The 14,926-nt window shown below is 36.7% G+C and overlaps 1 protein-coding gene and 1 pseudogene across 1 annotated transcript; one reads left to right on the forward strand and one right to left on the reverse strand.

Moving 5' to 3' along the window:
* Positions 1-12,443: 12,443 nt before the first annotated feature.
* LOC121754624 (probable inactive purple acid phosphatase 29) lies at positions 12,444-13,270 on the reverse strand. Its single transcript, XM_042149952.1, has 3 exons — positions 13,259-13,270; positions 12,774-12,867; positions 12,444-12,700 (listed from the first exon to the last, which is right to left on the reverse strand). Exons 1-3 carry the CDS (start codon positions 13,268-13,270, stop codon positions 12,444-12,446), a joined length of 363 nt encoding a protein of 120 aa, XP_042005886.1.
* Positions 13,271-13,341: 71 nt separating this feature from the next.
* LOC121754625 lies at positions 13,342-14,917 on the forward strand (annotated as a pseudogene).
* Positions 14,918-14,926: the final 9 nt, after the last annotated feature.

Genomic DNA, 14,926 nt, shown 5'->3' on the forward strand with positions numbered 1-14,926 from the left:
GGTTTTTAAATCGGAAAATATCAGCAATTTTGAACCGAAACCGCTGGTTCTGGGCTGAAAACCGAAATCGGCCAACCTTCATCCGGGTTGGTTACCATTTTTTTAAACTAGAACTGGTGGGTTTATATCCACGGACACCTCTAGTGCATGTGGTTTCCCACTAAAATCAAAGGTCTTAATTCATTGAGGTAGGCACACGATTATTAGAATTATTTATTCATTAAAAAAACTTTCCGTATTAAGATTTAGGTGCTAACAGATGATCATTAAATTAATTTGAAATATATATGTGTAGTATAAAAAAATAATAAAGAGAGGTAATTAACTAACTCCTTGTACTAAGAAAATATTCACTGAGATCTAAAATATATATATCTGGTGTGTATACATAACAAAAGCAAAGAAAGTAAATTAACTGTTTTAAAATACTCCCCCGGTCCAAAAGGCTAATTTCTGAATAGTACTGGTTTTAATGAGCAATTGATAAATTAAGAAAAATAAGAAGAAAAAATGAGTAAAATAAGAGAAATGAGCTAAACCGTGGATAAAGTATAAGAGTAAATTTTTTTATTTTTAGAAATAAATTTATTTTTTATAGACATTGTAAAATAATAAAATAGAATTATTTTTTATGGACAAAGACAATATAGTATATGTTACGTACACATAAGCAAAGAAAGAAAAACACGAGTTAGTTAACTATAGATGGATTAGTTAGTTCACTCTAATTTCAATAAAAAAGGAAAAACCTAACTAGCCTACCTCTTTGTAGTACAGCCCATCCACCTCACCTAACTAGTCACAATAATCAAACAACTCAAACGTGTATCATGCTCTAAATAATTCCGTTAGATGATTTGATTTCCTACTTTTCTCATTAAATGTTTCATTTTTTTTCCATCCTTGATCCGCCAATAAATGTTTTATGTCATTCTACTATAATTAGCAAGTGGATCTTAGATTCCACTAGTTCACTTTAATTATATTTTAATATAAATTAATATATAAATATATGACTCATATTCCACTTATTTTTTCTTATACCTTCTTTAACAAAGTTAACAATTTATTAAAATCCAAGCCAATAAAAAATAGGACATTTATTTATAGATGAGAGGGAGTAATTGTTAAATGTTCTCCAAGATACTTGAGCCTTTTTTTGCATGGAATTTTCAAATAATTGATATGTTAAAGATTAGAATGGAGAGAGTAAAGTAAAAAGGGAAATAAAGTAAAAGTGAAAATAAAGTATTTAAAAAAAACTAAAAAAACAAAAAAAAACTAAAAAAGAAATACGACTCAACTATTTTGGATAACTAGAATATTTAATAAATTTGGTCTCAAGTAGTTATAAAATTTTTATAAAAAAAACTGAAATGTAAATTTTTGAAATTAACATAAATTTCCAACCTAAAATTGCTGAGATATGTTCTGTCATGTACTATGTTCATTCTATTTAAACTGATACTCCTTTCTTCCCTGATAAATGAGTACTCACTCATTCACTAAAAAAAAGTGTCTTATTTTGCCATTTTAAGATGTTCACAATTTGAAGTCTCATTTATCTTTTCATCATTCCAATTAAGTGGACTTCATCATTCACCTAAATCATTACACTCACATTATATTATAAAATTAATATATAAAAGTGGAGTCACATTTCAATAATTCATTTCCCCATTTTTCTTCACAAAGTCAAATAAATTTCTTAAAATATGTGGCGAGTCAAAATAGGACTATTAATGGCGGATGGACAGAGTAAATTTTTGTAGGGCATGAGTTTTAATGTAAAATTGGTAAAATAAGATAGATGAAAGATAAAATATAGTAAAATAATTTTAGTAAATAGTGAGATCCGTATTATTAATTGGAATAACTTAAATATTTCCTAGATTTAAAAGTATATAATTTTCAGAGTCATACAAAAAAAATCATGAAGTACTTATAAATGGAAGCATATTTTTGTAAATGTAAATATGGAGTAATCTTTAGTACTCTCTTCATCCGCCATTAATTGGTACACTTTAATTTGGCACGAATTTTTAAAAATGTACTCATACCATTCCCTCGTAGTTTATGCAAAACTTTTCGACACGAAATTTAAGAAATTGATGTTGAGTGTGTTAAATAAATAAAAAGGTAAGAGAGAGAAAAAAATAGAGAGGATATAGTAGAAAGTGAATAAAGTAGAGAGAATAAAGTAAGAGAGTATAGTAAGAAAGAGAAAAAAGTCTATATATGGAAATGACTCAACTATGAGAAAACTTCCCAAAATAGAAAAAATGCCACAACTATGAGGGAACGGAGGGAGTAATGGAAAGTGAGTAAGAAAGAGAAAAAAGTCTATATATGGAAATGACTCAACTATGAGGAAACTTCCCAAAATAGAAAAAATGCCTCAACTATGAGGGAACGGAGGGAGTAATGGAAAGTGAGTAGAAAAAATTAGTCAAATTTGAGTCACACTTTTATATATTAGTTTCATACTAATAAAATATAAGTGAAAATGAGCTGTGGAATGTGAGGTTCATTACTAAAAGTAGTACTACGTCGACCCCATTTAAGGAGTCTCAAATATTCATTTTAGTGCGTCCAACATTAGGAGTTCCAGTTAGAATATTCCATAAATGTTAATAAGCCACATATTCTGCTAACTGCATTCCACTCACATTTTATTATAAAATTGATAGTAATATAAAAATGAAACTCACATTCCACTATATTTTTTCAACTAATTTGATTTTAAAACTCGTGACGAACTCAATTAAGACTCCTAAAGTGGGGTGGAGGGAATAAAAAGTAAATATGTCAAGTGTTGGTGGACGAATAAAAAGAGAATCTAATGACGAGTAATGGCACACAAAAGAAGTATATGTTTTCATATACAATACTTTATTCACTTTTTGACTCTTTCGTTTGTGTACTATCAAGTGCCCTATTTGGTTTAGGCATAAGATTTAAGAAATGTAAAATGTGACTTAAATTGGTTAGTGGAAAATGAGTCTCACTATATATTAATTTTATAATAAATTATGAATGAAATAAGTTGGTGGAATATGGTGGCTACTTATTATTTATGGTAAAGTAAAATAGGATTTTTAATGAGTAATTGGCGAAAATGACGAAATAGAACACGTAATAGGAACGGAGGAATTTAATAGAGTAAAATAAGAAAGATAAGTTTGTTGACTTTTATAAAAGAAGAAATGTGTCTAACACTAAGAGCACTAGCAGTGGTGACTTCTTTCCGGAGCCCATCTCCATTTTCTCCTGCAACGTCAGCAGGCCCATCTTAGAGTCTATCTCCCTACAATGAGAGCAGATCTCAGAGTCTATCTCATTTCCACATCATCATTATTTTTATATATTTCACTTTTAATTGTTGGTGCAATTAAAAGACAACGTAATATACGACAAAAAACAAATAAAACATAAATAAAACATCCTACATTAAAAAAGTATATATAAAGCTGGAAAAATAAAAAAAACGGAAGCACTGCCTCAGACGCGGCTCATCCTCCCTGACACGACCCATTAACCCTCTGAATTTGGGGCAATCCTTCAATTGCACATATAGTTCCTAGTACTTGAACCCTCTCGCATTGCCATCGTAGAAGGCGTGAAATTTAGCACAGTCATACACCAGGCGTTTCCAATGCTTGCGTAGATCATCGGGCTGGTGTGTCGGGGCCCTGCGGGCTTTACTTGTTCGTATCTTTTCGTGATACGCCCCCAGAAATTGTCCTTGCGATTGTTGGCTACAATCGGGTCCTCGGAGATCTCTATCCAACAATGAGCAGGAGCAATCGACTCCTCTAACGAGTAGGTACTCCTCGTCTGCCCAGCCTCAGACGCCCCCCCCCCCCCCCCCCGACTGTCTTCTTCTTCCCCTTCATGTCGTTGATGAAGTTCATATCACCATGGAGAGAAGTAATAAAATTGAAATTGGAAATAGAAGAATGTGAATTGATGGGGAATGAGGTATATATAGTGGATTAAAAATTGAATTAATTTTTTTTAAAAATAAAAATAAAGGGGATATTGGCTCCATTTGTAACACCCCGAGTTTTCGTGCACGGATTTTGGAATATAAAAAAAATTTAACGAAGAGACACATGGAATCAAAGTGCAAATAAATTAATTCAAGGATAATAGTGGAGAAAATACTTTTATTAGAAAAATGAGGAATGTACAAGGTACAATACATGCTTTGAGTTGTGGGGCCCATTCCTTTACATGAATTTAAGAACTACAATGAGCCTACAAGAGAAGGGCTCAAAGCTTAATGTTTGACCCTAACTAATTCTAAAGCAAAGATCTTGGAGAATCTTCTCTCCTCTTCTCCATATTTCTCGAAAAAAAATTCCTCATCATAAGACTCCAAGCATGGAGCAGCAGCAACGCCTTCCAAGAAGTCCTTCACCTGCCAAGAAAATTTCCTCAAATTAGTAGGTTCTTTGCCTCCACAAAAATCAACAAAAAGGCTATACATAGGAATAGTAAGTGAAGACAAAAGAAGGCTTTCATAGGGGAGGTTTCCTGCTGCCTATATTCCCAAGTTTGGAGATGGGAACAAGTGAAGATGACACCATGAGCTCACCCAAGTAACCAAATGAGGAAGGGGCGTACTTCTCCATCAAAACAAGCCAAAAATGATGGAACCAGTCAAGGATCATATCTCCCCAAACTTACACCAAAAGGCATGGATAGCCTACTTACAAAGCTCAAAAGGGAGCAAACTGGCTGCTAAAAATAGGAGGCTTTGTCCCCAAGTTTCAGGCACAAGCTACCAATAGTGAGAGTTATATAAGGGGCCACAGCCCTCCTCTTCTCCCCACTTTTCGATCACCATAAGCTTCACAATATATCATAGAAGAGAGCAACAAGGGGGAGGAGCAAGGAGTGAGGGCAGGCAAGGATCAGTCCACAAACAAGAGGAAATCACCAAAGCTGAGGTAATTCCCTCAACACCCTCCCTTGCATCAGTAGGCAATCACAAAAGGCAATCAAGAACGAGAACTCAAGAAGACTTAGAACTAGCCTCAACAATCAATAGAGAAATTAGAATCTAGTCTAGTACCAATAAACATCCGGTGGTAATTGAATTTAGAACAAAATCTATCCAACAAGATCGCAACTCGAGAGAGAAACATAATCAAAACCCAGCAATGAATAAATGCTGCTGTAACTCAAGCTCGAAATAAATCGAAATGGCGAAATGGGAATAAGGGGAAGGGGACTTAACTTCTGGACCGAGAGGCTGCCGGACGGCGACACTGCCGGAGCAGCAGCGCGCGAGGCGGAGGCGGTGCTGCACGAGGGCGACTCCCCGCTAAACATCAGCGGCAGGCGAAGCGGCGGCTACTCGTCGAGACGGCGATTTCGACAAAGGAGAAAGGCGACGCCTTTCTTGGTGACTTCGCCGAGAGGGAGAACGTCCGACGGAGGGCGCATAGCAGAGGTCGGCACGAGAGAATGGCACGGGGTCGATGGCGACAGTGGAGGAACCGCGTGTTCCCGGAGAGTGAGCCCGCGCCGCCAGAAACGACGGCACCAGACAGCGACGCCGTGGCAGAGGCAAAGCCTCCTCTCCACCGATTAATTCGTCGGAATGAAGGGAGGCCGCTCAGGGTGCGAGTTCGCCGGATAGAGGGAGCGCAGGTGGCGATTCCTCCGGAGGAGCCGTGAGGAAAACCGCCGCTGATCGAAAAATAAGCTAGGGATTCGTTTCAGAATTTGGGGATGAGAATGGGATAGAGAGAGGGGCACGATGAAGGGAGTATACTTGAGCAGATTGGGCCACTTTATTGAATTGGGCCAAGGATTTAATCCTTAAGGAAACTTGGGCTATGGGGAATAATTAATAGTTGGCCAATTCCATTCCAATAACTAAATGATGTACTTACTTGGGCCGAGTCATAAAATAATTGGTGGGCTCGAAGCTTAATGGGGCTGAGTTGGACTGCATAGTTTTATTGGGCTTGGAAATAAATAATATTGGAGGGGAATTAATTTAAGGAATTGAGCTTGGAACTTAATTAATTTAATTCCCGAATAAATTATTGAGTTTCCAAAGATGGAAAATACTAAAGTTGAGACGCGAAGGGCCGACCGGCGTCGCCCCGCGACGCCATGGGCGGCCTTAAGAAAAATCCTAAAAGCTAAGACTAAGACGTAGGTGCTATCCTATAGGATGCATGCATTCTTTTATCAGAAAAAATAGTTCGAGTACTAATTAGTGTGTTACGTTATTTATTTGTAAAGGAGAATTTATACAAGAGCAAGTGAGGCCAAACGGGGAATTTTAATTGGAGATAAACATACCAGGTGGGCTTTCTTTTAATATCCAGCACTATAGTGTGGATATAAAGCAAATACTTTTGAAGTTATGAAATATCATCTTTTCTCAAAATGGATCTGTGATTATTTTTTTAAAAGTCGTTGTCATGCCATAAAACGTTTGTTGTTGAGACCTGTCTGTTGGGGCGATATGCCTTGGGTTTTGGCGACGCCAAACCGTGAACGAATTCGGTGATGAACGAATTCGGTGATGAATAAATTCGGTGGTGAACGAATTCGGTGATGAATAAATTCGGTGGTGAACGAATTCGGTGATGAACGAATTCGGTGATGAATAGATTCGGTGGTAAACAAATTCGATGATGAATGAATTTGGTGATGAATAGATTCGGTGGTGAACGAATTCGGTGGTGAACGAATTCGGTGGTGAACGAATTCGGTGATGAACGAATTTGGTGATGAATAAATTCGGTGGTGAACGAATTCGGTGATGAATAAATTCGGTGGAGAACGAATTCGGTGATGAAAGAATTCAATGATGAATAAATTCGGTGGTGAACGAATTCGGAGATGAACGAATTCGGTGATGAAAAAATTCGATGATGAACGAATTCGGTGATGAATAAATTCGGTGGTGAACGAATTCGGTGATGATCGAATTCGGTGATGAATGAATTCAGTGGTGAACGAATTCGGTGATGAACGAATTCGGTGATGAACAAATTCGGTGGTGAACGAATTCGGTGATGAACAAATTCGGTGATGAACGAATTCGGTGATGAACGAATTCGGTGATGAACGAATTCGGTGGTGAATGAATTCGGTGATGAACGAATTCGGTGATGAATAAATTCGGTGGTGAATGAATTCGGTGATGAACGAATTCGGTGATGAACGGTGAACGATGAACGATGAATGATGAAAGAACTTAGTCTGCAGACGAACTTTTAGCTCCCAAAAGAACTTAGTAAGCTCGGGCCTTTTAAGAAAAACCCCCGTGTGATACTGTTGATGGATGACAACTTATATTTGTATGTTTTGTTTTCAGCACGTGTCCACTGAGTACTCCTGTACTCAGCCCTGCATGTATTTATAAATGTGCAGGTTGAACGTCAAGATGGAGAAGAATTGATTGAAGTCGATGCTACTAAATAAGCATGCAGATTTCTCGACGATTCGTGTCTTCATACACGAAGTCGTTTAATAGGGACCTCTTTTCCGCTGCATATATTTTTTTTGTTAAGTGAGAATCTTATAGTCTCACCTTCGAACTCTGATTTAGTTGATATGGTGAATGATTCTATTTTGAGATCTTGTAATCAAATACTTGGCTTCTAATTTGTGGTATCAATTGATTGGCCTTTCGGCAAGTCCCTTGAGTTCTTTCCTCGTTTCGTTAATTCCGCTTATTAGTCACGGATTTCCCGCATTTGCTATCATTAGCAAAGTGCGGTCGTGACACCATCAACGGCCCAAGCCCCTGCAATGAAGGCCCATCGCAGGGCCGAAGAGGGCCGATGCAGCGACTTTGAGGCGGAAGCGAAGGGGCATGGAGATAGGCCCTCTCTCCGCAATAGTGACCTTTGAGGGCCTATGTGGTGATCGATCACTCGGCCCTTGCGACCAGTCACCATTGCTGAAAAAGAGGGAGTAATGAGTAATCTATACATATATAAAAGTCAAGTCCTGAAAAAGTTTTTTTCCCGCTCATTTTCATGAAATATTGATAAGTATATTATAAAATTGTATTAGCATATAATATACAATATTAAATATATGATTGATTTGATATAGAGAGTAAAGGGATGTTAATTAGTCAAATTACACTCTTTTTGACCATTGGGTAAAAATAAGATCAAGTGGTCTCTCTCTCAATTTATTTTATTGACCGATGAGATTATGCCATTTGTTATAATCTCATAGGTCAATAAATATTTTATTTATTATTCAAATATCTTTTATATATTAAATGAAATAATATATAAAATAATTATACCAAAATTCATATTTTTTCATCCTCTACAAATTGAGATCACATTTGCTATAGTTCTATTAAAAAAATCTCTATTTCTCTCTACATCTAATCTTTCATCAATTTAATTATTTCCTATTTCTTAAAAATTTATTCACCATGGATGATGAGAATGACATATTCTCAAATTCTCAAAATTTCAATCACCCCAATGATTATTTGTATTTAATTGTTGCAACTTATGGTTTTTATTTATTTGTTTTAAAAAAAATTTTGTCATTTTTATTGTAATTTATCATAATTTTTTACTATAATATAATCAATACATATATAAAAGCCAAATTGTAAGAATTTATGTCTTCCCCTTTTCATATGAAATTTTTTAACTATATAATTTTAGTAGCATGCACTATTGGATATTAATATGCATGTTATATATGTATAGATTTGTTGCGATAATAGTTGACCGATAATCATTAATAGTTGTAAATCTGTTTTTATACATTTAACTCTATAAAATTTGAGGCTTCTCTAGGTTATAAATTGGTGCAAAATGATGTTTGGATGCATCTTAAACTAAAAGATGGGTGATTTAAGCATAAAGTTGTGTATCATAATTTAAATTCTTTTGATATAAATTGAATACATTAGATGCAATATCTTGGTGAAAGAGGCCATTAAATTGTCTTACTCTCGCCGATGTATTCCTACTATGATGCCATTATATATAATTTGTTTTTTATGTAGACATATAAGAATTATCTTAATTTAATTAAATTATATTAGTGCTAAATAAACCTTTATTTTTAAACTTACATAATATTTATTGTTCCCCAATACATGTACTCCAAAAATGGGCAATAGGCGGAACATCGAATTCAATACGAGCCCATTAGATATAAGTTCAATTTGTATTGCTTTTTATTAACCTAACTTCGCGCTAACTATGGAAAAGTCATTTGTGCAAATTGCATCCGATGTGAATTTCGTAAGATATGACATAAAGAAATAAAATGAGTAAAATATGAAATACGAAGATCAAATGTGAATAAAGTAAAAGAGAATAAGATAAAAAAAAGAGAGTAATAAATTAGAAGTTATTTTTCATTTTAAATATAAGACTATATTTTATGGATGGTCGGAAATGGAGATGTGAGACTATTTTTTGTAGACGAAGATATTCGTCTCCCAAAGTTTGTCCCAATTTGACCCGGTGCGGGTTTTAAGAAATTGTTTAACTTTGTATTAAATGAAGGTGTATAGTGGAATAAAGGTCCCACATTGAGGAGATTGAGGGTGTATTTAATATCTATCTTTGGTAAGATTTTAAGTAGGACAAACTTTGTGGGACATGCGAAAATGGTAAAATGAGACAAACTTTGTGGGACAGGCGAAAATGGTAAAATGGTTGATTTGATAGTGAAGCTAAATTGGCCAAATGGGCTATGCAGGCCCAACCCATGCATGTGAGGACCGAATAATTGAATCACGAAACTTTGAAATTGTTGTACATTTAAACATAGTGAATATATTAGCGGAGTCAATATTAGCTTTTAGACTCTAGATATTGTTCCTCTTGTGTTTTATTAGTATTGGTTATTTAGAATCTTAAAATTATAGATATTATGTTTATAGAATTATTGGGATTGTTGTCGTTAATTTAGTATAATTCATTGGCCAGTTCTCAATTATCAAATGATTGATTGTTGTAAAATTTGAGATGTTTAAGCATGTAGATATATTCATAGAGAAGTTATTTTTGGGTCTTATTAATAAATTTGTATAGTTATTGCTACATATATACTTTAGTATTTGAGTATAATTTGGTTTCTTTATATATTAAATTTTTGATTATATATTGTAGTCGGTAATTGGATTGGAATAACTTAATTTTATTGGGTTTTTTTATCTTATTGTATATCGATTGAATTTGTAGAGTCAAAATTTTCATATTTCTTTAAGGGTTCGGGCTTATTTTGTATTTATTTTATTTTTATAAAATTTTATTTCTCTTTTATAAATTTAGTGCTAATATTTAAGTTTGTGTATGCTGATAGGTTGTGTACTGTAAAATTAAAGAGCAATGTCACAATTAAAAATACTTATATATATATATATATGGTTGCGTTAAAGATAGAACCATTCTTAAGTGTAGAACCTAGAACTCTACATATTTTATTCATTGGATGAGGAAAAAATGACGGTCAAGATTAAAAATCATACATATTAGACTATGTTTTCACGACATTCCGGACTCAACATGTGAAAAAACTCACATGTTGATGGAAGAATGAATGAAACGAAGAAGAGTCCATGCATGCTTTATTTTTTCACTTATCTGCATTCACCCATTAATAATAGTTTTGGTTGTAATGGGAAGTTGTTGTGCAAATCAACACCATTGGATTAAAAGATCTAACGACCTCCGTTTGGCATTTGTTCTACGTTTAAGAATGGTTCTACGTTTAAGAATGGTTCTACCTTGATCACAATCCTATATATATATATATATATATAGAATGAGGAGTGATCAATTGCTAACTCAATCTCTAGTTGCTAACTACAACTAATTTAAGACCATAGGATTTTAGAAATCTAGTGGTCTAAAATTTGCCACGTATAATTTTCATTTTTATTAATTAAATAAAAAAGATAAAAATTTACCAAATTAGGGGTTTGGATGAAAATGTCAATATAGTGTTTTGAACATATCAACACAATGCTTTGAGAATGTCAACACATTGCTTAGGGTATCCACAATAGGGGCGGCGCGCCGGCCGCCCCGGAGTCGCCTAAGCCGCGGCGATCCATAGTGGAGGACACGGGCGGCGCAGCGTAGACGGATGGGAGGGGCGGAAGGGCCTTCGCCGACTACTCGGGGAGGACGCGGCTGTGGTGGCGTAGCCGCGGCTGTGCCCGCGGCTGATTATTGCACGGCCATTCCGGCGCGGCTTAGCCGGTTTCTTTTTTTATTATTATTAATTTTGAAATTTAAATAATTTTTATTATAAATTCCCCTCCCATCTTCATTTTCACTCCAAGCACATCTTCACACCTATTTCACTCTCTATCCACTTTTCACTCTCTAATTTTTCTATCTCTAAAAATGCACGGTGGAGACGAAGATTCACCTGGCACCGAAGAATCGGGATATGGCAACTATCCTCCTTCCTAGCCGTGGAGATCGAGTCCAACTCCCCCTCCATCTACAGTCCCATAATTTTAATTATAATTGAATTAAAATATACAAAAATAAAATAAAGTGAAATGTGGCCAAAAAAATGTCCACTATTGTTGTGGAAACTTTTTTTTGTGGATGTGGATAAATCAGAATTGGTTGAGGACAAAAAAATGGCTTGTCCAGTGAAGTGTCCTCCCTATTGTGGATACTCTTATGTCAACCCATTGCTTTAAGAATGACCTTCCATATGTATTATATTGATATATTTTATATACCATGTTGTACGAAAAAATTGAAATTTTTTTAATTTTTTGCAAATTTTGATATCGGAACATATGCAAGTGAGATCTCGTTAGAATTCTTATAAAATTATCATTAATTTGATATATGTTGTGTGAAAAAATAATTTACATCAAAAAAGTTATATGCGTTTTAAAATTAATGTGATATTTTTCAAAAGTTAGTTATAACTCATTTGTTGTAAATTGACTTTAATATCCTTATTGACGGTTTTATTGATTGTATTAATTGTGTTGACATTTCTAGGCTGATAATCTAAGTCATTAATTTAAATATGTAAAAATTACTCCCTCCGTCCCCGATTAGGTGTCGTTGTTTGACTCGACACGGGTTTTAAGGAAGTGTTTGAATAGTTGGTGCAGTAAATGGAGGTAGGTAGTGAAATGTGGGACCTCTTTGACTTTTAGTATAATAAATTTAATTAAATCAATTCAATGTTCAATTTTAATTTTACAAATGCAGATTCACTGCCTCAATCAATTCAATTAAATTTAATGGTGTAGTGATTAACTAAATTCCATAATTAAATTTGTCTTACCAAAATTAAATGAAAAAAGGTGCAAAATCCAATTTCATGCCAAAAATTGAATCGAAAACCACTCACAAATTCACTGTTAACTTGCACTCTAATTTCACATCAGCAAGTTGCACTGTAATTGCAAAATTAAATCAAAAAACAATGTCACAAATTCAAACTCCTCCAAAAATAGAGAGGGAAAAAGCCAATTTCATTCCATCGACGACGTGAGCTCCGCCTGGATTCAGCTGTGACAGCGTGTTCTCCATCCCCACTATATGCGTCATCACACCTTCCCTCGACAGAGTCGACTCCTGGTCGTGATTCCCCAGCACCGCCGCCCACGGGATGCCGGAGTTAACTGCAGGACCAAACGCCTGGTTCATTGACTTCACCGCGTCGCTCGCATCGAATCCGAATATGTTATCCCCTGCAACCAACAGCTAATTTCAGCAAATCTGTCGGCAAAATCAAAAGCAGCAAGGGTTAATTAAGTAACAGACCGGTGAAGACGATGAGATTCGGCTTCTCGGCGAGGATCAAGCGGCGGATGAAGGAGGTGGTGTTGAGATCGGAGCAGCTGGAGGCCTGGCGGAGCTCACGTCGTCGATGAATCCAGGAGGGGGAGAGGATTCATGAGAGAGGGTCGACAGTGAGAGAGGGTCGAGAGTGAGTGAGTTTAATCGAGAATGAGGGGTTGCATTTTCTTTTTTTTTAGTAGTGTAAATAATGGCATTCTTTGTAAATTTTGCTAAACATTAAGGGTAATTTTGATGTCCAAAAATGGTAAGTGGTAGAGTGACTCTTAATGGGGGACATCCCGAAAAGGAAATTAGCGACTCTTATTCGGGGATGGAGGGAGTATTATTTAATTATAATTAGTAATATAAAACGCACCTATCGAATCTTATAGCACGTGAAAAACTAGTGTACCTACAATAAGTGGTTCACTTTATGCGGGAATTAATAATACTATCAACCACTGTACACGCAATAGCATCACCAAACACTTTGTTTTCTCACCAAACCAAACTCAGCTTTTACTACACTCGCTTTGCTAAACACACCAAACGCTACTCCTCTTCTCAACAATGGTGGGGCTATCGGGGAAATGGATGGTGCTCGCGGCCACTATTTGGATGCAGGCCTTCACGGGCACCAACCTCGACTTTTCGGCCTACTCTTCCGAGCTCAAGTCGGTTTTGGGGGTTTCGCAGGTCCAGCTCAACTACCTCGCCACCGCCTCCGACCTCGGCAAGGCCTTGGGCTGGTCGGCAGGTCTTGCCGTCGTGTGGATGCCGCTGTGGGCTGTAATGTTCGCCGCCGCCGCGATGGGGCTCGTCGGCTACGGCGCGCAATGGCTCGTCGTTGCTGAAGTGATTACGCTGCCGTATTCCGTGGTTACTTGTTTTCTCTTTTCCCCAATTTGATTAGGTTTTGCTGATTCACCTCCAATTTTTATGTTATCGGTTACAGTAAAATGCAATAATGCAATCTAGTATCTCGTAATATTGCAAATTCGATAGTAATTTCATTAGGTTGGATTGATCTGGAAATATTTGAATTCACGAGGAATTATTTTCCAAGCTAATTCCTTCATACTCCTTTAACTTAGGTAGTTATTATTTAAGTTTTTGAGGTTCAATTTGATGAAATTTTGTATCACTGAATTGAAATGCCAATGTGTGTTTGTGTGTGCGCGTTTCTCCCCAATTTTAATCAGATTGAATTGAACCCTAAATTTCAACTGTAGGTATTTATACTTTGCTTGTTAGCTGGTTGCAGCATCTGCTGGTTCAACACAGTCTGCTTTGTTCTCTGCATCAATAATTTCCCCTCTGCAATGCCGTTCGCGCTCTCCCTCACCGTCAGCTTCAATGGTGTAAGCGCTGCTCTGTACAACCTCGTAGTGAAGTCAATCGACCGTTCCTCATCAGCTGTGTACCTCCTTCTCAACTCCTTGATCCCCTCTTCGTATCCGTCGTGGCTCTGATTCCATTCTTCACCACCTCCTCCTCTATGTTCTCCGGATCCTGATGTTGTGAAGCGCGACAAACGCACGTTCCTCGGGCTAAACGCGCTAGCTTTCTTCACAGGCCTGTATCTCCTCTTCCTCCATCCATCAGATTCGTCAATGGCCCGCCTCCTCTTGTATGGCGCCATCTTTCTCCTGATCCTCCCTTTAGGCATCCCCGGCATTTTCCACGACAGAGAGTGGCTTAACCGCACATTCTCCTCTAGCTTCATTCTTGCTGCCGATGATGATGATGAGGTGGATAATCTCCAGCTACATAAACACCTCCTTAGCCATTCCTACTCTGCTACGCCTAATGGCATTTCCGGAGAGAACACCAGTGTTGAAGAAGGTAGTTCTGGTGAAACAGTGATGCTCGGGCAAGAACATAAAGCTGGAATGCTCGTCCGAAGGTTGGAGTTCTGGCTATACTACGTCGCATATATTTGTGGGGGAACTTTAGGGCTTGTGTACAGCAACAATCTTGGGCAGATTGCTCAGTCGCTAGGGCATGGCTTGATGACATCAAAGCTCATCGCCATATACGCCTCCTTCTCCTTCTTCGGCCGCCTCCTCTCCGCTGCTCCCGACTTCATACCATACGAACGCGAGTGCTCGGTAATGATGATCTGACGTCGGATC

The sequence above is a fragment of the Salvia splendens genome, chromosome 11 (assembly GCF_004379255.2).
Source record: "Salvia splendens isolate huo1 chromosome 11, SspV2, whole genome shotgun sequence".
Classification (NCBI taxonomy): domain Eukaryota; kingdom Viridiplantae; phylum Streptophyta; class Magnoliopsida; order Lamiales; family Lamiaceae; genus Salvia; species Salvia splendens.

Bases quoted from the DNA above. Each gene is read 5' to 3' on its own strand.
- LOC121754624 (XM_042149952.1), bottom strand. The intron at 12,701-12,773 runs GTCTGTTACTTA...TGTTGGTTGCAG, and splicing joins GAATCTCATCGTCTTCACCG to GGGATAACATATTCGGATTC.